Genomic DNA, 21,966 nt, shown 5'->3' with positions numbered 1-21,966 from the left:
TTGACTACATTTTTATTCCATTTTTTCTTTTGTTTGGAAGTTTTACACTCTTTTACTGTTATTTTAGTATTAACCAAATGGTGAAAACAGATCTGTGATCTATCAATGTCTGTTAACTAGTAGTTTTATCTTTTTCCTAGATAATACAGGTGCTTTAATATGCCTTACTATGATATGATTTTGTTGCTCTTATTGTTGTATATCTTAATTATCTATATGTTTTAAATCCAACACATCGTTATTGTGTTTTATGCAGTCACTGTTTAGACATACTCAGTTTTCATTGCCTTTCATTATTTCTCACACCTCTAACTTTTCTTCTTGAGACATTTTCAATCTTCCCTTCAATATTTCCTTTAGTGCAGGTCTGCTGGTGTCAGATTCTCCCCTTAGTCTGTCTGAAATGTCTTTATTTCACCTTCATTCCTGAAAATTATTTTCTATATATAACAGTTAAGCTTGGCAGTTCCTTTTTCCTTTCATACCATGAAAATATTCCATTGTTTTCTGCATTCCATTATTTCTGTTGAGAAACAGACTTTGAATCTAATAGTTGTTCCTTTTTTGCAAGTAATTTGCTTTTTGTAACTGCTTTTAAGTCTTTTACCTTAGGCCTTTAGTTTTTAACAATAGTTTGTCTAGGTATAGACTTCTTTTTATTTCTCTTTCTTAGGGGTTTAGGCTTTCTTAAATTCCTAGGTTAATATCTTTAACTGCTTTTAAAAAAATGCTCTGCCATGATCTCTTGAATATCATTTCTTGAATAGGATCTCTCTTGTCCTGATATTTGCCCAGGCTGGAGTGCAGTGACGTAAACTTGGCTCACTGCAACCTCTGCCTCTCGAGTTTAAGCAATTCCCTTACCTCAGCATCCTGAGTTCTGGGACTGCAGGCGCATGCCACCATGCCGAGCTAATTTTTGTATTTTCAGTGGAAATGGGGTTTCTTCATGTTGGCCATGCTCATCTTGAACTCCTGGCCTCAAGTGATCTACCCACCTCAGCCTCCTGAAGTGCTGGGATTACAGGTGTAAGCCACTGCGCCCAGCCATTCTTTTATCTTTTGTGAATTTTTCCATTCTTTCATTTCTTCCTGCTTGGTTCAGGATTTTTCTTTTGACCTAATTTCCAGTCCACTACTTCAACTATGTCTTCCTATCTCCTTCAGCATGGTTATTTTAAATCCCATAGCTACAATATCTGGAGTCTTTTAGGGTTTCTGTTTTCTGTCATTTTTACTAGTTTTCATTTACGTTGTCTTGTCTCCTTTTGTGCCTGTTACCTTTGATTATTCATCAGAGTATTTGAAACATTATTTTTAAAATATTTTGAGGCCTAGGATAATGTTACTTTCCTCCACAGAATGTTTTCATTTTTTTCTCCCTGGTCCTAAAGTATTAGCAATCTGAGATTACTTTAATTCATTTTTAGGTATTAGAATTTTCGGGACCATTCAGATGACTTGAAGCTAGACTACAGTATCTGCGGGGACTTTTGTAATTTCAGTTTACTCTTATGTCTAAGAAACAAACCTTGGGGATCCTAGTGTCAGGCACAGAGGTTTTGCCAGGCAGCAACTCACACCGTTGAGTGGGTCTGGCTCCAACTTTTATTCTCTACCCCAAGATGATGGCAAACTTTTTCTGTAAAGGACTAGATAATATATTTTAGGCTTTGTAGGCCAGTCTCCGTCTCAGCAATCAACTCTGCCATTGTTCTGAAAAAGCAGCAATAAACAATAAGTAAATTAATGAGGATGAACGTATTCCAATGAAGCTGTATTTACAAAATATGTGCAAGGCTAGATTTGCCACACAGGCCATAGTTTGCCATCCTCTGCTGTAGCATGTCAAAAGCTCTGTTTAGAGTCACAGCCACCTCTGACATTTAGATTAACGCTAAATGCTGGACTAGCCTCTCCTAAATCTATCTGGTTAGCTCTTCAATGCCTTCAAGCATATGTTGAGTTTTTATGTTTCTTAGCAGGAGATTAACTTGGAAAGTTTAGTTTGCCACTACCGGAAGCTACAGTCATATATAAAGTAACCAATGTTTGGAAAAAAAAAAAAAAGGAAGAAGCAGCAATGAGATTTTCACACTGTAATCTCAAGAATAGAAGTTTCTAAGAAAATATATCTCACTAGCACCCTGTGTTATATAAATGACTACATTTTGTTTTTGTTTTTCAAAACTGAGTTTTAGAACATACTTCTATGGTCTTCCTAGAGAGATTGTACATTCCAAGGCTAAAGTTATAGAGCACTGTTATCCATCAGAGCTTACTATGATGATAGGAAATGTATATGTGTACCAGTCTGTGGGGGTCACGAGCTACTTGTGGCTATTGAGCACTTGAAATGTGGCTAGTGTGACTGCAGAACTGAAATGTTACTTCAATGTTAATTAATTTAAAAATAAATATCCAGGCCGGGCGCGGTGGCTCAAGCTTGTAATCCCAGCACTTTGGGAGGCCGAGACGGGCGGATCACGAGGTCAGGAGATCGAGACCATCCTGGCTAACACGGTGAAACCCCGTCTCTACTAAAAATACAAAAAAAACTAGCCGGGCGAGGTGGCGGCACCTGTAGTCCCAGCTACTCGGGAGGCTGAGGCAGGAGAATGGCGTGAGCCCGGGAGGCGGAGCTTGCAGTGAGCTGAGATCTGGCCACTGCACTCCAGCCTGGGTGACACAGCGAGACTCCGTCTCAAAAAAAATAAATAAATAAATAAATAAATATCCAGATGTGGCTATTTTGTTTGGAATGGATGCAGCTTATATTAAAAGAAGAATCTCATCTCAGTACACAATGGTTTCTTACACTCCCACCTACCGAAGTATCCATTTTCCAGCACTCTTGCAAGAAATATTTTAACTTAAATGTGTTGGATGAATGATGTCTCACTAAATATCCTAGGCCTTGCAGAATGTTTCCATTTGTTCTTACCTTTCACCTGGTGTAATGGAAGTACACTTGTTATCCTAAAAGATCTGCATAAAACTAATGCAGTCACTCAATTTACTTTCTAATGTGAATTTTCCTCTGCAGGGAAAGGGGCGTATTCGTCGAGGAAACTATCCAGGTTCATCATCTCCTGTTGTAGTTCGGTTGCCTTCTGTGTCTGATGTCTCAGAGGAGACCTTGACTAGTGAGGCAGCCATGGAGACTGACATCACAGAACAGCAGCAAGCAGCTATGCAGCAGGAGGAGAGAGTACTGACTGAGCAGATTGAGAACCTACAGAAGGAGAAGTGAGTATCCAGGAGGAAGGGGAGAGACAGTCATTGTCTGTTTTCATTTCCTTCCTTCTATCGTTCCTTTATTTTTTCTTATTTATTATCTGCTGTGTGTTAAACACTGTGTCAGATGATACAGGAGATGTTGAAATGACAAAGACATGTTGCCTATACTCAGGTAACAGTGTGAAAGTTGTTCCCTCTGGGAAGCCAGTTCCATAAGCTAGAAAACCTGAGGCTGCTACAGTGATGGTCTGGAGAGGCTGACTGGGAGGAGGACACAGTATCCACGGGGCATGTCAGTCTTAGTCACGATTCATCTAGCAGTAACAGTGGGGAGCCAAGATGAGGTACTGGAGTCCTAACAGGTCAGAGACCAGCCTTCATGAACAGATTTATTTTGCAAAGAAGAGTAGAAATTCTTAGGCTAAGCCAAAGTCCCTTTCAAGAGTGGGCATCATTCACAAATCCATGAAGGAAGGTTATTAGCCAAAGATCCATATGGCCATGGGAACAGCAACTAGATGGTCATAGTAATGCTGTAGCCCTAGAGAGTGCTAGGATACTGGATAGGGAAATTGGTTGCAATTTAGGAGAGAGATAAATAAGAAGCTCTTTTACCTCCATTCATCACTGTTGCAGGGATTGGGTGACATTATGCCTTGGGGATAATATGAACATGCCATGGTTCTCCCTAAAGGTGCTGTGTAATAGTTCTGGTCGACGTTGATGGCTCTTAGGAAGTCTTAATGGGATCTTTATTCCTGAGTTCCAGGATCACAGGTCTTGAGTTTGACTTACAAGGGGATATGAGACTGTTAAAGTACTTTTTTGGTCTCTCATGATTGATTCTGGAATATAGGCCAGCTAAAAAAGCAGCTGGGGCTCAGCTGTAAAAAACATAATAAGGCAAAGATGATGTACATTGACCAGGGGCTATTTGCTATTTGATGTACATTGACCAGGGGCTATTTGCTAGAATAAGGCAAAGATGATGTACATTGACCAGGGGCTATTTGCTGAAAAGAAGACCCAGTTCGGCTTTGATGCCGATGATGTTAGCGGTCTTGAAGGATTCATAGGAATTTTCAAGAAAAGGGAGAGTCCCTAGAAAAAGAAAGAAGAACGAGCACCGTCTCAGAATGCACATGACCTCAGACAATTGTAATGCTAGTGATACTATTCTTGAAATGATTGTTCATGGATCTCAAGCTAGGTAAAGTGGAAGTAAAGGTAAGGGGCTCTGTTAGGGAAGAGACTTGATTAGAAGGTGAGTAAGAATTGGAAGGATAAGGAGGTTGTGAACAGGGCAGAATATTGGATTCACAGTTGGTGTATTCAGGTAATGACAAGCTCCAGCATCTGCGCATTGGAGAAAGTAGCTTAGCAGAAGTGGAGGAAAATATTGTTAGAAGTTGCAGACATAAAAGAACTTCAGTGTTAGGATATTGAGATGAATTTTTACAAAGATATTAATTGAATAGATGAGGTGATGTCAAGCATTAGTGAGAAAGCAAGGTTAGGAGCTGAGTACCAAAGACATCACGGAATGTGGGGCATTACTGAGAGGTAGCTGGGTGATTGTGATGAAGGAGGAAGACTAGAGAATGCGATAACCAAAGATGGCATAAGCTTCAAAGGACAGAAAAGATCAATCAGTGTTTTTCTTCATCTAGAGGTCTCTGTGGTGAAGGTAGAGGATATAGTCCATAGCCAGTTAGTAAGCTTCATGGAAAATAGTTTAGGAGCTGGAAGGAATCTTAGAGGTTATCTAGTTTAATCTCTTTGTTTTGTGGTAGGAAACTGAGGTCCAGAGAGAGAAAGGTACTTTCCTGATGCATTAGGGACATTATGAACAAGGTTAGAGCCCTGATCTCCTGATTATCAGTCCAGAGTTCATTTTACTGAAAGATCTCACCACAACAGCATCTTCACCCTACTCTTACCCCTATTATTGGTCCTAGATTGACTATCATTTTGTCCTTTAGTTCATATAGTTTTAGCGTTCACCATATTTGGCATACAGGTCATCATCACCACCTGGATGGGGACAGTAAAAATGGACTCTCTTTGCTTCTTAGATTCCTGACTTTCATGGAGGATCTTTTTTTCTGTTATCTTCCTTCTACTTCCTATCAAATATGCTAATGGTTTCTTGATTGTATCTTACAGGGAGGAGCTGACATTTGAGATGCTTGTACTGGAACCCCGTGCCTCTGATGATGAAACTCTTGAGTCTGAGGCGTCCATTGGGACTGCTGATAGCTCAGAAAATTTGAATATAGAGTCTGAATGTGCTATCTCTGAGAAATCAGGTAAGTGAACATGGTAGACCAAAGACGCCAGATTTGTTTTGCAAAGGAGGAATAAAGATTCCGAAACTAAGACAAAGTCTTTCAAGAATGCACTGACCATACATCAGCAGTAACAAAGTCCTGAGGAATTTTGTCCTTTTATCCATATAGTTTTAGCCTTCATCGTTTGGCATACAGGTCCTTATCATTATCTGGATGGGGATAAGAAATGTAATTGTCTTTGCTACTTAGATTCCTGACTTCCATGGAAGGTCTTTTTTTTCCTGTTGTCTTTGTAAAGCTTCCATATACATTGTTTATCAAACCAACTCTTCAATGTGATTGAGTTTTGTGGTTTTTTTTTTTTTCGGTAATTTAATGTTTTATCCTGTACTTACACAGAGAAAAGCCAATAATCACAATATATGTTGTCTTACTGATCCATGACCCATTTTCTGAGGGTGGCAGGAATTGTGCCCCACTGTGAGGTGGGACTATATACATATACAAAGGAGGTGTTTAACTGGGTGGCATGTCTCAGGGAGACGTAGAACTTACCTACGTATCCTGGCAGTTTTTGATGTGATAGTGACTGTTTAAGGCCTCCACTGGTGGCATAGTCAAACACCAGATTTCCCTGGGGATGATTCTGAACTGCTATATAGAGAAATGGATGGTGAGCTCTCTTTGACTATGACTGTGCCCATAGTAAGTCAGCCTGGACCCTCCAAATCTTATCCCACCCAATTTCATGTGTGAACAATGACACCTATTCATTACATGATGATTTGCTTTATAGGGCACTGTCATTTACATCTTTGGTCTCTTTTTTGCATCAGAGAGAAGCTTAGCCCTTAGCTCCCTGAAGACAGCTGGCAAGTCTGAACCTTCCAGCAAGTTACGAAAGCAGCTTAAAAAGCAGCAAGACTCTTTAGATGTAGTGGACTCTTCAGTCTCCTCTTTATGTCTGTCTAACACGGCATCGTCTCATGGGACCAGAAAACTATTTCAGATTTATTCCAAATCTCCATTCTACCGAGCTGCCTCAGCTAATGAGGCCCTGGGAATGGAAGGACCATTGGGCCAGACCAAATCCCTGGAAGACAGGCCTCAGTTCATCAGCAGAGGAACCTTCAACCCAGAAAAGGGCAAACAAAAATTAAAGAATGTGAAAAACTCACCTCAGAAAACCAAAGAGACCCCAGAGGGGACAGTCATGTCTGGCCGCAGAAAAACTGTGGACCCAGACTGTACCTCCAACCAACAGCTAGCACTCTTTGGAAATAATGAATTTATGGTCTGAACTGGCAGATGTGTGTCCCTCCGTGGCTACAGAGTGGTAAACACATCTCTTCTCACCTTTGGGGCTGCGTTTCATCACCTCGTCCACAATAGTCCATCCTAATTGTGGTCCTGCCTCTTTTCTAAGCATATGGCTAAGACTGTATGTGCTGAATTCCTGGGCCTCCTGCAGAAGCAGAAAGCCTGCTAGGGATGGTGCCAGCTGTGCCTTGGCTGCTGTATTTGAATTGAGATTTTACTAAACAAAGCCACCTAGGGCCTGGGGATTTGGGTCAGTTATAGTTGCCTCTCCCCCACCCTCTTTTGCCTTCCCAAAGGTGGGTGTTGAACTAGGGGGGATATTGCTGGCCTGAGGGACCCTCTCATTTCTGACATTTGAAGAAAACATATAAATCTTTCTTAACCATGAAAGCAAAAGCCTTTGGGTTTATTTTGGGATAGTTAGGAGCTGGGGTAGAATATAATTTTTTTCCAAAAACTTGTAAACAAAAAGCCTAATCCCTCTATTTTAAGATTTCTGAAAAAACACTCCATGTTATATTCTGAGGAAAGCAAAAAAAGTAAGCCATCAGAGCGTGTCTCAGATATCTTGTTCTATGGTGAAGAAGAGAATACCTATTTTGTTTTTTGATAATGTTTGATGTCATAATAATCAGTGCTGGTTTGACTCCTGTTTAGTTCCTGCCAAATACATTGCATGGGCTGAAGTGTCAGTAGCCATACTGTTCTCATATTTCCTGGTCCTAGGATCAGATTCTTATACTTTAATTTTTAGTTTCCCAGAGACATGGTGATCCCTAAACTTATGAAGGTTCCATCCTAAGCCACTCAGGCTTTTCTCTTTGTATAGATTAAACCGAAAACCACATATGAGCCTGTTCATCTGCTGGTGGATTCCCACCACAGACTCAAATAATGTGACCGTTTAGTTAGTTCTCCAGAAACATTCACATACAATATTGCATGAATAAGTGTTACAGAAAGCTGCCAAAAAATAAAAAGGTTTTTAATATGACCTATCTAACTTTTCCTTTTCTCAGACCATCAGTATTAAATAGATGGAAAAAAATCAAGGACTACTTGAAGCTATTTTTGTTAATAGTCTGGTTACTGAAGTTTATTGTAAATATATATGTATAGTAGGCATATTTCTTTTTAACCTTGTGCTTCCCTCCTTCCCATGGAATTTCTTCCCACAGATTAGGGGCCACTGGACAAGGGGATGAGAGCCATTCATCCCTGGGTTGAGGGAATAGTAAGACATCATTTTCACCACTGGGTGGTCTTCATACACATGAGTTATAATAACATTTTAAGTATCTTAGCATTTGTGGGAATAGAAACATGTTTTTGCTATTTATAATATATGAAAAATGAAACATGATAGCCTTTCTCGAGATAAGTATGTGAAATGTTTATTTTTAAAGTTACTAAATGCATCTTGTCTTGCTACTACATGCACTGCTCTGAAAAAGAGCCTTTACCATCTATAACCTGTATTTTGGTTATTCTTCCTTTTCATACTTCTTTGAAGTTGTAGAAATATTAAGTCTTTTGTTCAGGCAGAGTCTCTCCTGTTACACAACACTGAACCTCATGCCACTGCCTCAGTGGTTATTGGCCAGCCCCAGAGGTTAGACTTGGAGCATAATTCTGCGTGGCAGCTAAAGGTAGCAGGAGTCTTACCTCTCCCTGCTTTGGGTTCAGAATTGAGCCAGAGAAAGGAAGCTTTTAAAATCTCCAGAATAATAATGGTTAATGAGCAAATGTTATGCTTTATATCCCACAGACATCTGCCATCTTGTTCGTCTTGTCCTGAGGAGTAATAAATGTTAAGCTTTTAAAAATTGAATTTCAGAGATTCTCCTAGAGGACAGAGGAAAACCCCTCAGCATGGTGTGTCATAGTGGGATTGCTGGTTCCTTAGCCCCATGCCAGGTTGCACAGTCTGTGTTTCAGTGTTCTTGGGGGAGTAGTGTGCTGCTGGGCATTAATTGTTACTCTGCACTTGCTCCAGAATGTTGGTTAAATCCTGTATAAAAAAAAAAAAGAGATTGCCCTTATCAGATAATTTCCTGTGGCCCAGAGGAATGTCCAGGAGAACACATGTTGGTACATGTTCTTCCTTCTAAATCTTTGTGGGATTTTTTTGGTAAAATAAGTTTTTTGGCAGTTAAAAAATGACTGATGTAGGTCACTTTATAGGAACTAGGTGATGGATGTTAAGAGACTTTATAATTTTTCTCAGGGACCTGAAACTCCAATTTGGGTAAAATTCAATAAAAAAAAGAAAGAAAGAAAGAAAGAAAAAACTTGTTTTTTTCAGTTGCTAGATTTATGTAGATTTCTAGTCATTTAATCTGCCAGGATTGGGGTGGGTGGATGAGGAGGAGGAGATCCACAAAATTGTAAAAGTGGAGAGCAGTGTGGGGCCCTCCCTTTGAGGGAAAGCCGTTGTTTACATAGGGTAATAGGCTTTGTTGGCCTGATCAAGAGATGAAGCCATAACTCTTAAAAACCTTCAGAACCAAATGCTGTGTCTGCATCCATCTGTTCTCACTGGCCCTCTGCATGGTAAAGTTATGTCACTACAAAGTGATGCCGCGTTACAATCATTTATGAAACTGTTAGCCCTTCGTATGTATCACACTTGTGGTTCCGTAGTGCTTCTCCTTTGCTTGTTTGCTTTGATCTGCATGGCGGCAGTGGGGCAGCTCCACATTTGGAGCCCATACTCCAAAATGCAGAGCGCTCTACTTCCAGCACACGTTCCCAGCCCCAAACAAAACCTGAATTTTCAACTCTGCCCATTAAAGTGAATGTATCCCTGTAATTTAGTATGTACTTATTATGGAAAATGTAACAAAAGCAGAGAAGTATGATTTCATTCTGTGTCACAAATTGAAGCAAATTAACAGCAAATCCAGCAGGATTCAGGGAGGATTAGTTTACAACGTATTTTGTACCTCCTGCCATTTAAATTACTTTGCCACTCTGGGCTTCTGAAAACACAAAGGGAGATACAGCCCTCCAACTAGGAGCCTTGCAGAGAGAGACAAAAGGGCTAGAGGTCCTGGGATGGAATACTAGAGCCCCCATCTTCTCATGCTTTGGAAACCTGCCAGAGCGCTTATCCTGCTGGAAGATTAATGAAGACTCCGTTCTGTGTTTCATAATGGTAGAGTTGTTTTCACCATCAAAAACAGAGGGTCACAAAAACAGAGGGTCAGAAGTGTGCTGAAAAGATGTGGTCCAGCAGGGTTCTATAGTCCCCCACCTCAGTGCCTGTGGGCTGTGTTTTTAACTGTAACAAGCACTTTGGTAAACTAGAAAGAAGAAAGGATTCTCAGGATGTGTTCAAAGCTAAGAGAGTTTTCATTTTAAAAAGAAACATACTCTATGGCTTTCTTCATCCTCCTCTCTTTTTTTCTTCTTGGTGGGAAGCTGGATGCGGGACATGCATCATTCTATATGGACAAATGTGTTACGTCCACCCATACTCTTGTGACAACTCCCCAGCACTGTCCCCCCAATACCATGCTGGCCTTGGTAGTAAAACTCCTTGGTATCTGTGGGAGTCCTCTTTTTCTGTGCCCTAGACTACTTTTAACTACTTTTCTCTGGAATGACTCCCACATTTGATTGGGTATTGAAAGGGTAACAGCAAAATGATGATTGTGGAGGTGGATCTGTTAGGTCTCATATTGGTCCCCTGGTTGAAACTTTTTTCAAAAAAGCCCCCACAATGGGCCTGTCACCTTGCTAGTCATCCATTCTTAATGCCTATTTATCAGCCCTCTGAGGTCATATAAAAGTTGCACCTTTTGAACCACAAGTGTTTGTATTTACTATGGGAAAGGTGTGGACTACAGATTAGTATTATATTTAATGGATTTTAAGTAATTTATAAGTATGCTGAGTGTAAATTTTTAAAGAACTGTATTATAAAAGGACATATCCTGTGATATATAACATTTTACTGTTTAATAGAATAATTCTATAAGAAGAATGATTTGTCTCACCCACGGAACTGATTACATTCCGGATGCAATCAACAGGCACTTTGTAATTTCCTTTTCGTTTTTTTTCTTTGCGGGGGGTTGAGGGGTAACAAGACATCATCTGTATAAAGTGCAGTTTGTGTCACTCAAAATATGCACTGTATGGCTACACAAAAGCAGCTTGATGAACAAATCACCCTATGGCTCATTAAAGAACAAAGCTTCCAGAAGCAGCAATATGTGTGGTTTGTTTTCCAACCATCCTGGCTCCCACTCCAACTATTCAACCCAACTCCAAGAAACAGCAGTGACTTCTTAGTTACACTGACGTGTTGTCAGGAAAGGACTCAACCCACAGTTGACAAAACGCAAAGGTGGTAGTCACTGGAACTCAACTGAATTCAAGTAAAGGTGTGATTCAAGGTATTTTTTCTGTAGTGGATGCAGGCTGCTGGCTGTCAAGACTTCGTTTAATCGGTTTAAGGCTAGAAGGGCAGGAAAAGCAGTAAATCTGCATTTAGGATCCTCCCCTAAATTGGCCACTTGAAGAAGTAGCAAGGTTGCTAATACAGGGCTCAAGGATTCTCACTGAAAAGCAAAGCAACACATTGCAATAGAAACAGAAATTTTAACTGAGTTTGTCATTTTTGTTCTGCCACCAACTTGACTGCATGACTGGGAAAGGCATTCACTCTCTCTGAATGTTAGTTTTCTTATCTGGAAGTCAGTTCTCTTTCCCAAACTCCCATATTTGGAGAACTCCTACTGACCCACAGGTTGTAATGTAAAAGGCAGTTGTCCTGGGAAGTTTGCTCTGACCCCGTGAATTGGGTTAGAGGTCTGTGTTCTCAACAGCTGTCAGTATTCACGGTGTCAAACACTTGCCTGTCTTGCTGACTCTTAGATCCCAGCACCTAACAAAAGGTGCTGGGCAGATATTGGATGAGAGGATTGATAAGGATCAGTGGCTCCAAAATGCCAAATCAGGTCTAAGGTTACATGGGGAAAAAAAGTAGTGATATTTTTTCCCTAATGCCAAATGTATTCAATTTTTAAAATTCTGGGGTCATCCTTCTCACTTCTTTTTACATTAAATTTACATTTACATTTTGGCATTAAATTTATATTGAAATATGAATAGTGAGTGTTAATTGTTTAAAATTCCCTTAGTTGCCCATATAAAACCTACAAATACCATTTTTATTTATTTTTATTTTTTTGAGACGGAGTCTTACTCTGTCACCCAGACAGGAATGCAGTGGCACAATCTCGGCTCACCGCAACTCCCACCTCCCAGGTTCAAGTGATTCTCCTGCCTCAGCCTCCCAAGTAGCTGGGACTACAGGTGCCTGCCACCATGCCTGGCTAATTTTTGTATTTTTAGTAGAGACGGTGTTTCACCATGTTGGCCAGGCTAGTCTCGGACTCCCAACCTCAGGTAATCTGCCCGCCTTGGCCTCCCAAAGTGCTGGGATTGCAGGTGTGAGCCACCACGCCCAGCCGAAATACCATTCTTAAAACTTGCCCCTGAGATTACTGAGTCAACAACTATTATGATTAGGAAGACCTGAGAACAGAAAGGTACATAAGGAGAGGCAAGTTATACAGTGACCAGAGCTTTGTTTTTTAAAATTGCTTTTGCCCCTAGAATCGGTGCAATACGGTGTCTTAGAGCCAGAGATATAACCGTGAAAGTAGATAAGGTACATGTAATATCTGACTGTTGAATCTTGTAGGTATGTCAGACTCGCCATCAAGGAATGTGTCGCCCACAGGCATTGTCCTAGGTGCTTAGGGTACATTAGTGAACAAAGATCTCTGCCCTGTGGAGCCTGCATTCTAGTGGGGAACACCAGTGATGTCCACCAGATGGAGACTAGTCATCCGCAATACCTGGGTTGACTGTCGGGTTGCACTTGGCATCTTTAAGTCTTTCCCTGCCCTTCCTACCTTGAAATATCCCCTTGTGGGTAGAGAAGTGTCTTGTGAATCTAAAAACTAGCTTCATTTGAAAAGGCCCAGATAGTCCCACAGGGACTACCTCTGTGGTGCTTCATAACCAAAGACATTTCTGGCATTGAGGAAAGAACAAAAAAGCTTTGGAATTATCTCCTCTGCTAATAAGGACCCTAAATGCAATGAAAAAGCCATTACTCATCAGAATTTCAGTAGAGCCAATCTGCAACAAAAAGTTGAATAATGGCTGTCATCCTAGGTGGTTTACAGACAGGGATTTGTACTCCTGTTTGTAAGACATGCTGAGAGTTGCACCAGATTAGCTGCACCAGGTGCCACTTTGTATTCCAGGTGAGATGGACTTAGTACAGAAATTAGGATCTGACAAAGGTCAGAGATACTCCCACAGGTCAAGAAAGCCAATACAAATCTCAGCTAAAAGTTCCAGAGTTCTCAAGAGCTTGCCTGGAAGCTAGTGCAATTCGAGCCAGGAGGCTTCTGTGAAATCTATTTTCCCACGACGTGGCTGCAGTGTCTCCAAAGAAAAATGGCTTCTCTTTTTCCTAATGCCAAATTTAATCAGTTTGGCATTAGGGGGAAAAAAATGTCCTATGAGTGCCTTTCATTAGCAAGTCCTAGAAGAAAGGGTTTCTGGGAAATGTAGTTCTTTCCTGGCATCTCTGCAATGAAGAAAAGCCCTTAGAAGTGGGGAAGGGGGTGGTATTGATGCCAGATTGACAGCAGACAATCCAGCTTATGTACTTCCTCTAATTCTCCAAGACTTCTTCTTGGAGAGCCCTCAAATCTCCTTCCCAATGTAGATGTGCTGTGCTCACACATCCCAGATGCTAGCCTGTGAACTTCAGCAGGCTACCTTTGCAGTCTTACCATGTCCCCCAAAGCCAAACTGTAAGATAAATATGCAGGACTTGTCATGTCATATTTCAACCATGTGTCTTACTAAGGTGGCTTTGCTCAGGCCTTAGCTCATATGGATAAAATCTTTGATAGGGACTTGGACTGTATAATGGCATTTTAGACATTAGATGACCGGATTAACTGAGGCCACTCTGATACTTGGAGAGATACTTGAAAGTTGGAGAGAATCTGAAGTAGCCTGGGGGCTAAAGTAAGAAGGGCTTCAGCTGGGCAGCATTTCCCATACTCTTTCCTTTCTGGCAACAGCCCTAGCTGTTCTCAGTTGCTGAGTAGACAGGGCATTTCTGTCAGCTACAGGAGTTCAAACACAAGCCAAAGGACAGGGAACCCCTAGGATTGCTCAGACTTCTCACATAACCCTTTCTGTCTTGATTTCAAGCGCTTATCCTTTGAAGGCAGAAAATGCGACAGAAATGTTCAGTCTTTCATTCCAAAAGTGAAGGGGGAGTGGGAAAGAGGCAGTGCCAGACTTAAGCAGCATTAGGTAGGGTCACACCAAGGTTTGAGTCCTCTCTAAACAGTTTTTTCATTTATAAATGGAGAAAATTAGCCCTTCCCTCAGAGTTGATCTGAGGATTAAATGGCAATTTTAAAAGCGCCCACCTCACTGCCTGCTATCAATATATACATTGCCCGATCTATGTTAATGTGTTAAAATATTATTTTCACAGTCACCTGGGTCTATCTTCAAAAAGGATTAAGTTTGGCCAGGGTGCAGTGGCTCACATCTGTAATCCCAGCACTTTGGGAGGCCAAGGTGGGTGGATCACCTGAGGTCGGGAGCTCTAGACCAGCCTGGCCAATGGACAAACCCCATCTCTACTGAAAATACAAAATTAACTGGGTATGGTGGTGCATACCTGCAATCCCAGCCACTCAGGAGGCTGAGGCAGGAAAATCACTTATACCTGGGAGGCGGAGGTTGTGGTGAGTCAAAATTGCGCCATTGCACTCCAGCCTGTGCAACAAGAGCGAAACTCCGCCTCAAAAAAAAAAAAAAGAAAAAGAAAAAGAAAAAGAAAATGATGAGGGTTGTCTGAGCTGTATCTTTCCATAAGGACCTAAGAAGTGATGAAGAGTCCCTTTCACAAAAAGCACCTGTAGCTGCCTTATGTTGAGTTGCAGGGTGTTCACCTTTACTTAGGAAGGAGATGAGGGAGATAGGAGATAAAGGTTGAGACATGCTGCAGGTGATGGGATGCCATCTGGAGAGAAGCTGGGTGGTTGAATTCTGTGGGAGATCCACTGGGCTTGAATTCATTGCACCTGGTCTCTGACTTGGAGTGGAACCCAGATGGAACTCAAAGACCTTGCACTCATTCCTTCAGTGTCCTCAAAGGGAGAGCCTTGACAACACTCATTTTTCTGGGTTTTTTTTTTTTTTTTGACTTTTTTATTGAGGTCTAACAAAATACAGTAAAGTGCACAGCTCAATGAATTTTTACCTATGAATACATTTGTGAAACCACTGCCCAGATCAACATTTCTAGTATACCAGAGGGCTCCCATGGGCCCTCTCTGAATCAATCCCCTGCCACCCAGAAGTAACCACTATTCCAACTTCTATTACTGTCAATTAGTCTTGCCTGTTCCTGAACTCTGCATAAATGGAACTTCTGCCTGGTTTCTTTCATTCAACTTTTATGTCTGTGAAGTTTACCGGTGTTGCCGCATGTATCCATAATTCATTCTTTGTAAGTTATTTTTCATTATATGAATATACCACAATTTGTTAATTCATCCTACCATCAATGTACAATTTGGGGCTATTATGAATAAAGCTGCTATGAATATTCTTACAATATCTTTCAGTGGGCATCTCTGCTGGGAACACACACCTACAAGGAATTTCTGGGGCAAAGAGTAGGCAAATGTTTCGTTTCAGTAGATTGTTTTCCAGAGTGCTTGGAAACATTTCACCTCCACCCCCACTAGTTTTTGAACATATCACAAAGGAGCTTCTCCATTGGAGTATTCCCTATGGTCTTGCGGAAAAAGAGGAGCTCGATGCGTTCCGCAGTGATAAACCTCAAAGACGGGAGGAGCAGGAGCAATTTCCCAAACCTGAACAGGAGAGAGGACGCCATCAGTTTTACGACCAGCTTCTGAGCACTAGTCCTTGGAGCAGTGCCCTCTCAGGAAAGGCAAGGGAGGAAGCAGAGGAGAGATGAGGTCCCCAGAGCGGGTCAGGAGGAATTTCGAGGAAAAGCCACATTCAGGCCAGGTGCAGTGGCTCAGGCCTGTAATCCCAGCACTTTGGGAGGCCAAGGCCAGCAGATCACAAGGTCAGGAGATCAAGACCATCGTGGCTAACACAGTGAAACCCGTCTCTACTAAAAATACAAAAAGTTAGCCAGGCGTGGTGGCGGGCGCCTGTAGTGCCAGCTACTCGGGAGGCTGAGGCAGGAGAATGGCGTGAATCCGGGAGGCGGAGCTTGCATTGAGCCGAGATCGCACCACTGCACTCCAGCCTGGGTGACAGAGTGAGACTCCGTCTCAAAAGAAAAAACAAAAAAGGAAAGAACTATTTGCTAAGACAGGAGTCCACAACACAAAAGACAGATGGTGAAGCCCCAAGAGACAGATGGGGGAACCAAACCTTCCCTGGGTAGGTCTGATGGTTAGGGTCAATGCCCAGCCTCAAGGAGGCTACTCCACACTGGGCAGCCCCAAGCTCCCCTCACCAGGAGTTTCCAGGAAGCCTTCCCCACCACTCAGTGATCTGCTGGACTTGCTCTGCCAACCTAAGGCCTTCCTTTCTCTTGCTAGTGCCAAGTGAGCAGCACTGAGCAAGTCATATACCCCTCCCATCTGCCTTCCCTGCTTCTGTTTTTCTGATCTAAAGAGTGGGAGGAAGAAGACATAACTATAAAGTCAGTTAGAGAATGTTTTTTCCAAACTGCAGGTATTGCCCCACTTAGTGGGTCTGAAATTAAATTCAGTGGGTCACAATCAGCCTTTTCTAAACAAATAAAAGAGAAATATCAGGTAAATTGTACAAGGTAAGGGTAGGAATAACTTCATGGAACTTCACTTTGGTGTCTGCATGCATATCAGGGGGCGATGGTAATTGTGTTTCTTCCTGGGCGTTGCAGTTTTTAAAAACCGAAATAATAGGCTAGATTAGAGAACCCCAAACCACTATCTTCACACTCAATCTGCTTGTAGTAGGCAATGAACCACTATAGAAGGGGCATAGGAAATCTTAATCAGCATTATGAAATCTGACACATAACCAATATGCCAGGACATCTCTGGGGGCTGGTTCCAACAGAAACTTGGCAGAGAAAGGCTGTTGGTTTCTGAATGTCTCTGATGCCCACTCTTCAGATGCTAAGTCAAGTCATAGTAGTAGCAGCGTTCTCCCTATGCTCATAAGCAGGACAAATCTTCCTGTGCTGTGTGGCATATACTTTGTATACTGTGACTTTTCTTAAAAGGAAATTACCTCTTCTCCTTGTAATCATTTCTTGGATTAGAGATGATGCAAGGATGCCCATATTAGCTCACTTCTTCAGAAAGAAACTGCTGGGAGCCCCAAAGAATGCAGATAACATGGTCTAAAATAGCCAGTAGATGCCTGAAGGCCAAGTGTTCCAACCTTGCTGAGGCTCCATGACAACTGCCCACGCTGGGCCAAACAGCGTAGTCCCAGAGCACTGGCTCCTGCCCTACCCTCGCCCAGCCACACTCAGCCTGCAGCAACTCTCCTCCAAACCTAGCCAGGGCCATCCATGTGCTTGGCATCTCTACAGGATGCTCAGTGTACCTCCAAAACACCTTGTCATCTTCCCTCAAAACCGTCTTTCCTCCTGGCTTTCCCTTTTATTGTTTTAACAACATCTTCTCCCAAAGAGCTCCTCTTCCCTCATTCCTTACCTTCACCCAAACACTGGGTCTGACCCATTCCAACTCCTAGAGTCTCCCTTCCACTGCCCCGGCTATGCCCAAAGATCAGAACTCCATGGAACCACCTGGAAGGTGGCAGTAGCTGCCACCCCCTTCCCAGTAGTATCCTCTGTACCCATGGCCACGCCCGTCTGTGTGAGGTCCAGCCCTGCGTATGACACACTCCTGCTCGGAAACCTTCAGTAGCTGCTCTCTGCCTCCCAAGTCAGACATGGCCTTTGGCTGGCATTCAAAGTCCTGAACGGACTGGTCCTGGCGTACTTTTCTGGCTTATTCTCCCCATTTCTCACTGGCAGGAACCTGTTATACCTTCAAGGTGGGCTCCTGTCCTAACAACATATCATGCTTGCCCCTCTCTCCCTTTGCAAATGATGTTTTCTTTTAGACTTCTTCTTCCTTTCCGGTCCAGCCCTGTCTCCCCAAAGTCCCTCCCAATTCTGCTTTACGCTTCCCATGCCAAAGGGTCTCTGTCTCCTGCAGATTCATGCAACCCTCAGTACCTGGCTAGGGCAGTTTGCATCTTCAGTGCGGTCACTGCTGGTTGTCTCCAGAAGGCAGTAGCTTTGTCTTATGTACATCTTGGTCCCCACCCCTGGGACCTGGTACTGTGCCTGGGACACAGTAGATGTTGGCTGTGTGCTGCTGAACTGAGACCCTTGTGCTGTCTAATCAGTGAGCCCTGGGAGGGCATGGGAGAGGCGGGGAAAGGGTAGAGAGGGCAGGGACAGATGAGTGGGTGGACTCATGCTCAGGTCACCTCACGGGCTGGCTGGGGTGGTGGGCCTTGCTGTGCTGGCTCAGCATCACTTGGGACTGGTCCTGCAAGGCCTCTACGTGCTCAGGATCCTTCAGGCCCCGTGTCTCTGGGGAGAAGCAGCACCAGTGAGCTTAGCACAGGTTTACGGCTGTTATAAGGCTGGCCATGAAGTGGTGGCCCAGGGCTCTGGCTGCAGACATGGGTGTGGGGCCCTGTGGGGTGGGCTTTGCCAGGGCCAGGGGAGCCACGACGGGCTCTGGCGGGGGCTCAGGGTCTCCCAGGGGCTCCCAGCCTGCCCTGTCCCCTCACAGTCAACCAGGAGTGGCCCCAAGGAGAAGGGAGTCCAGCCTCACCCCTCTCCTCCCACCCCCCAGGATAGAGGCCTACACACATCTGCACACATGTGGGTGGTGCAGGGAGAGTGAGAGGCACAGGGAAGTCACCAGAATTCCCATTCAAGGCTTAGACAGAGACTCAGCTACCTGGCTTGAAGAGGACCAGGGCCTTCATGCAGGCGAACTCTGTGGGGTCCACCGCCAACGCCCGGAACCGAGAGATAGTTTCCCGCAGGACACGCGTCTCCATGCTGGCCAGTGTGAGCCGGCCCTGGGCACCAACAGCAGCAGAGGCCTCAGGCGGTGCCAGCAGAGGACAGCTGTCCAGAGGCAGAGACCACTGGATGGCCCCGAGGAGGAAAAGTTCACTCCACGCCTCTTCCAGCAGGATCACCTGTGCTCAGAAAGGGATGCCTGTTATGGCAGACACACAGCTTCTCTGGCTCAGTCTGGAGGCTCTGCCACCATCTCAGGCACCCAAGGAATAGAAGTGCTGTCCTGGGCCTCGAGAATGCTCTCCTGACATCAGCCAGGGGCCCAGAGCTCTGGGATTTGGCACCATCTGGCTCAGCTGCCTACCATCCGAGACACTGTCTGGGTTCCATCCAGCGCTGCAGCTGGGACATTTAGGAATGCCCAGAGTCGTTTGAAGTTGGGCAGCCTCAGAGACTTGCCTTAAGAGTGTCCTAAGTTGAGTGTATTCAAGAGGCGTGGCCTGACTCTTCCGAGCTGCTCCACCCCAGCACACAAACTGGCTGAGGGCCTCAGACCCTCCTCGTGCCTCTCCTCCTCATTTTCCCGAAAGATCTGCTTGCCCTTTAGAAGCTGAGAGGGATGGCCCAGAGCCAGAGAGACTGGACTAAAATGCAAGCCCTGAGATCGTAGGCACTTGTGCTCCAAGGGGGCCTAGAGTCAGCCACTCAGGCTGTTCAGGGTGTGTAGGTCACTTGTCACCCACGGAATGTTTGCAGGGCCTGAGGGTCTTCCAGAACTGAAGAAGGCCCTGTGGGTCCCTGGCCACCATCATCTCCTAGGGGTGCACCCTGACCATCATCCCTGCACCGGAGATGCATGCACCCCTACTGTCACCATCCCTGAGATGCACCCCGGCCACTGCTGGCTCAGAGGTGTATGTGTCCCCAGCCATCACCCTCCAAGCTGTGTGCACCTCCATTCATACTGGCATGGGGATGTGTGTGCCCTGTCTGGGTGACTCGAGTGGGCCGCCTGACCCTAGCCCAGCCTAGCTCCCCAGCAGGCAGGCCGGTCGGTAGGTACCTGATCCCGGAAGGGCAGGCTGGAGAACACAGGCAGATTCTTGGCCCACTTGACGGCCATAAAGAGCAGGCGAGCTGAGGTTTCATGGATGTTGTCCAGACCGCAAGGGGAGGAAGAGGAGTATGGAGAGGAGGGGAACTCGGGGTCATTGCTGGTGACATCAATATTCTCATCAGCTGTTGGAGGAGGAGGTTGTGATCTTAGCATCTGCTTCTCAGGAGGTGGCAGGGAGTGCTTGGGGCCCGGGGAAGTGAGGATCAAGGCAGGCGCTGCAGCTCCACTGTGGCCCGGGTAGCCAAGCCTGCTGTGCTCTCAGCCGCTCTCCCACTTACCATCCTCTGGCTCCAGCTTAGCACAGGTTTCGGCTGTTATAAGGCTGGCCATGAAGTGGTGGCCCAGGGCTCTGGCTGCAGACATGGGTGTGGGGCCCCTTGGGCTGGGCCCTGCCGGGGTCGTTGGAGCCACCAGGGGCTCCTGCCGGGGCTCAGTGTTGGACTCCATGCTGTCCAGGCGGACCTGGGCTGTGCTTCGGGGCTGGCGCTCGTTCTGCACGGCTGGGGAGGCAGGAAGGGTCAAAACGACACTCCAGTCAGTCCCGCTGCCCATCTCTTGTCACGTCCCCCCGGGCCAGCGCCCTGCCTCACCGTCCTGGTTCATGCCCGCCTGCAGGCACTTCTTCAGCCGGCAGGCCTGGCACTGGTTGCGATGGGCCTTGTCCACGGGGCACATCCCTGCCCCCACCTGGCACCTGCAGGTGAAGACGAGACCCCGGGGGTCAGTGTCCCTCTCAGGTCCTGAACCATGGGTTTGGACATTTTTGCCCAAGCCCCTCCTCCCCTGAACGCTCCCTCACCCCTCCAGAACCTCTCAGGGGCAGGAGCCCAGCAGGGCCCACCGCCCTCACCTGTAGATGAGCCTCCGCCGCACGCTCCTCTTGAAGAAGCCACTGCAGCCGTTGCAGGCATAGATGCCGTAGTGCTTCCCGCTGCTGCTGTCTCCGCACACGCGGCACTGGAGCGAGGGGCTCACGCCTGAGGGGCAGGGGGCAGGGCCGCACGCTCCCCTCCGTCCCTCAGGTCCTTTTCCCAGTCCTCAGGCCCCGTCCACCCGCATTTGAACGAACCCACGCGTGACTCTTCCATCCGGAGAAGTGTCTCCCTCACTGTGCATCCACACCCCAGCCCCCAGCCCCATTCCCTGCCCTCTCTCCTCCCTCAGTGGAATTTTCAGCAAGAGTCCAAGCCCTGGCTCCACTTCCCCAGCTCCCATCCCTTCTCTGTGGGTGGCTTCAGGCTCCGTCCTCCCATAGAAACATTCTTGTCAACACCACTAGGGACCTCTGGGCTGTTAAGCCCTAAGGGCGCTTCTCTGTTCTTTCCTTCCCCATCCGCTGGGCCGTCCTGTCCTGGCTCTGCAGCCTGCCCACCCCCAAGCCCCGTCCCCTCCCCACTGTGTTTCTAGGATTCTGGGTTTGCCCGCAGGCTACCACACCCTTGCTCACAGCCGGTAGGGCTGGGTCTGAGTTGCTCTGGCTCCTTCCATGGTTCCTGGGAACCTCTGGCCCTCATCCTGCTCCCCAAGGGCCCAGACCTGACCCTACCTCCAGGAGAAGCCATACCTGTTGGATCCTCCCCCAGGCCCCACCTGCCTGGAGACTCCTTCCTGGAGGCAGCCCCAGCTGCAGGCGCAGCTGCAGCCACGGTGGAGCTCATCGGAGCTGTTGCTCTGGTCTTGGTGGGTTCCAGGGCAGCCTCTCTCTGCCTGCCTGTGGGAGGCCTGGGTTGCTGAGCTGAGCCCAGCCTCTACCTCAGTCCATGAACCTCTGTCTCTCTGCCCCCGTCTCTCTTCTCACTCTGCTCCCACCTCTCTGTGGCAGCCCCCTCTGCCTTTGTCTCTCTCCCTGTCTCTGTCTCTCTCTGCGTCTCCGCCTCTCTGTCTTCCTGCCTGAACTCTGTCTGAAC

At 45.6% G+C, this 21,966-nt stretch overlaps 2 protein-coding genes across 2 annotated transcripts in view; one reads left to right on the top strand and one right to left on the bottom strand.

Annotated features, from left to right (window-relative positions):
- Window positions 1-7,388, top strand: part of MYO9A (myosin IXA) — a 260,868-nt gene extending 253,480 nt beyond the window's left edge. The window contains exons 42-44 of the mRNA XM_011953817.1: window positions 3,047-3,249; window positions 5,407-5,549; window positions 6,368-7,388. Of these exons, the coding sequence (XP_011809207.1) occupies window positions 3,047-3,249; window positions 5,407-5,549; window positions 6,368-6,831 (810 nt within the window). The 3' untranslated portion in view covers window positions 6,832-7,388. The remainder of the gene's footprint in view (window positions 1-3,046; window positions 3,250-5,406; window positions 5,550-6,367) is intronic.
- Window positions 7,389-15,464: 8,076 nt separating this feature from the next.
- NR2E3 (nuclear receptor subfamily 2, group E, member 3) lies at window positions 15,465-21,731 on the bottom strand. Its single transcript, XM_011953815.1, has 8 exons — window positions 21,624-21,731; window positions 20,910-21,036; window positions 20,650-20,753; window positions 20,338-20,559; window positions 20,006-20,181; window positions 18,875-19,121; window positions 18,393-18,498; window positions 15,465-15,790 (listed from the first exon to the last, which is right to left on the bottom strand). The coding sequence occupies exons 1-8, from the start codon at window positions 21,715-21,717 to the stop codon at window positions 15,658-15,660; spliced, it is 1,209 nt and encodes a 402-aa protein (XP_011809205.1). The 5' UTR covers window positions 21,718-21,731; the 3' UTR covers window positions 15,465-15,657.
- Between the last annotated feature and the right edge of the window lie 235 nt (window positions 21,732-21,966).

Source organism: Colobus angolensis, unplaced genomic scaffold (assembly GCF_000951035.1).
Source record: "Colobus angolensis palliatus isolate OR3802 unplaced genomic scaffold, Cang.pa_1.0 Scaffold372, whole genome shotgun sequence".
NCBI lineage: Eukaryota > Metazoa > Chordata > Mammalia > Primates > Cercopithecidae > Colobus > Colobus angolensis.
This window is presented reverse-complemented; position numbering and strand designations above follow the sequence as displayed.

What these genes read in the sequence shown, in the direction of transcription:
- NR2E3 (XM_011953815.1), bottom strand. Translation starts at nt 21,717, where the DNA reads ATGAGCTCCACCGTGGCTGCAGCTGCGCCTGCAGCTGGGGCTGCCTCC. An exon ending in CGGCGGAGGCTCATCTACAG is followed by an intron (nt 20,754 to 20,909) that starts GTGAGGGCGGTG and finishes CTTCACCTGCAG; the next exon opens with GTGCCAGGTGGGGGCAGGGA. An exon ending in CACCCCAGCCAGCCCGTGAG is followed by an intron (nt 15,791 to 18,392) that starts GTGACCTGAGCA and finishes TCTCCTGTTCAG; the next exon opens with GTTTGGGAAATTGCTCCTGC.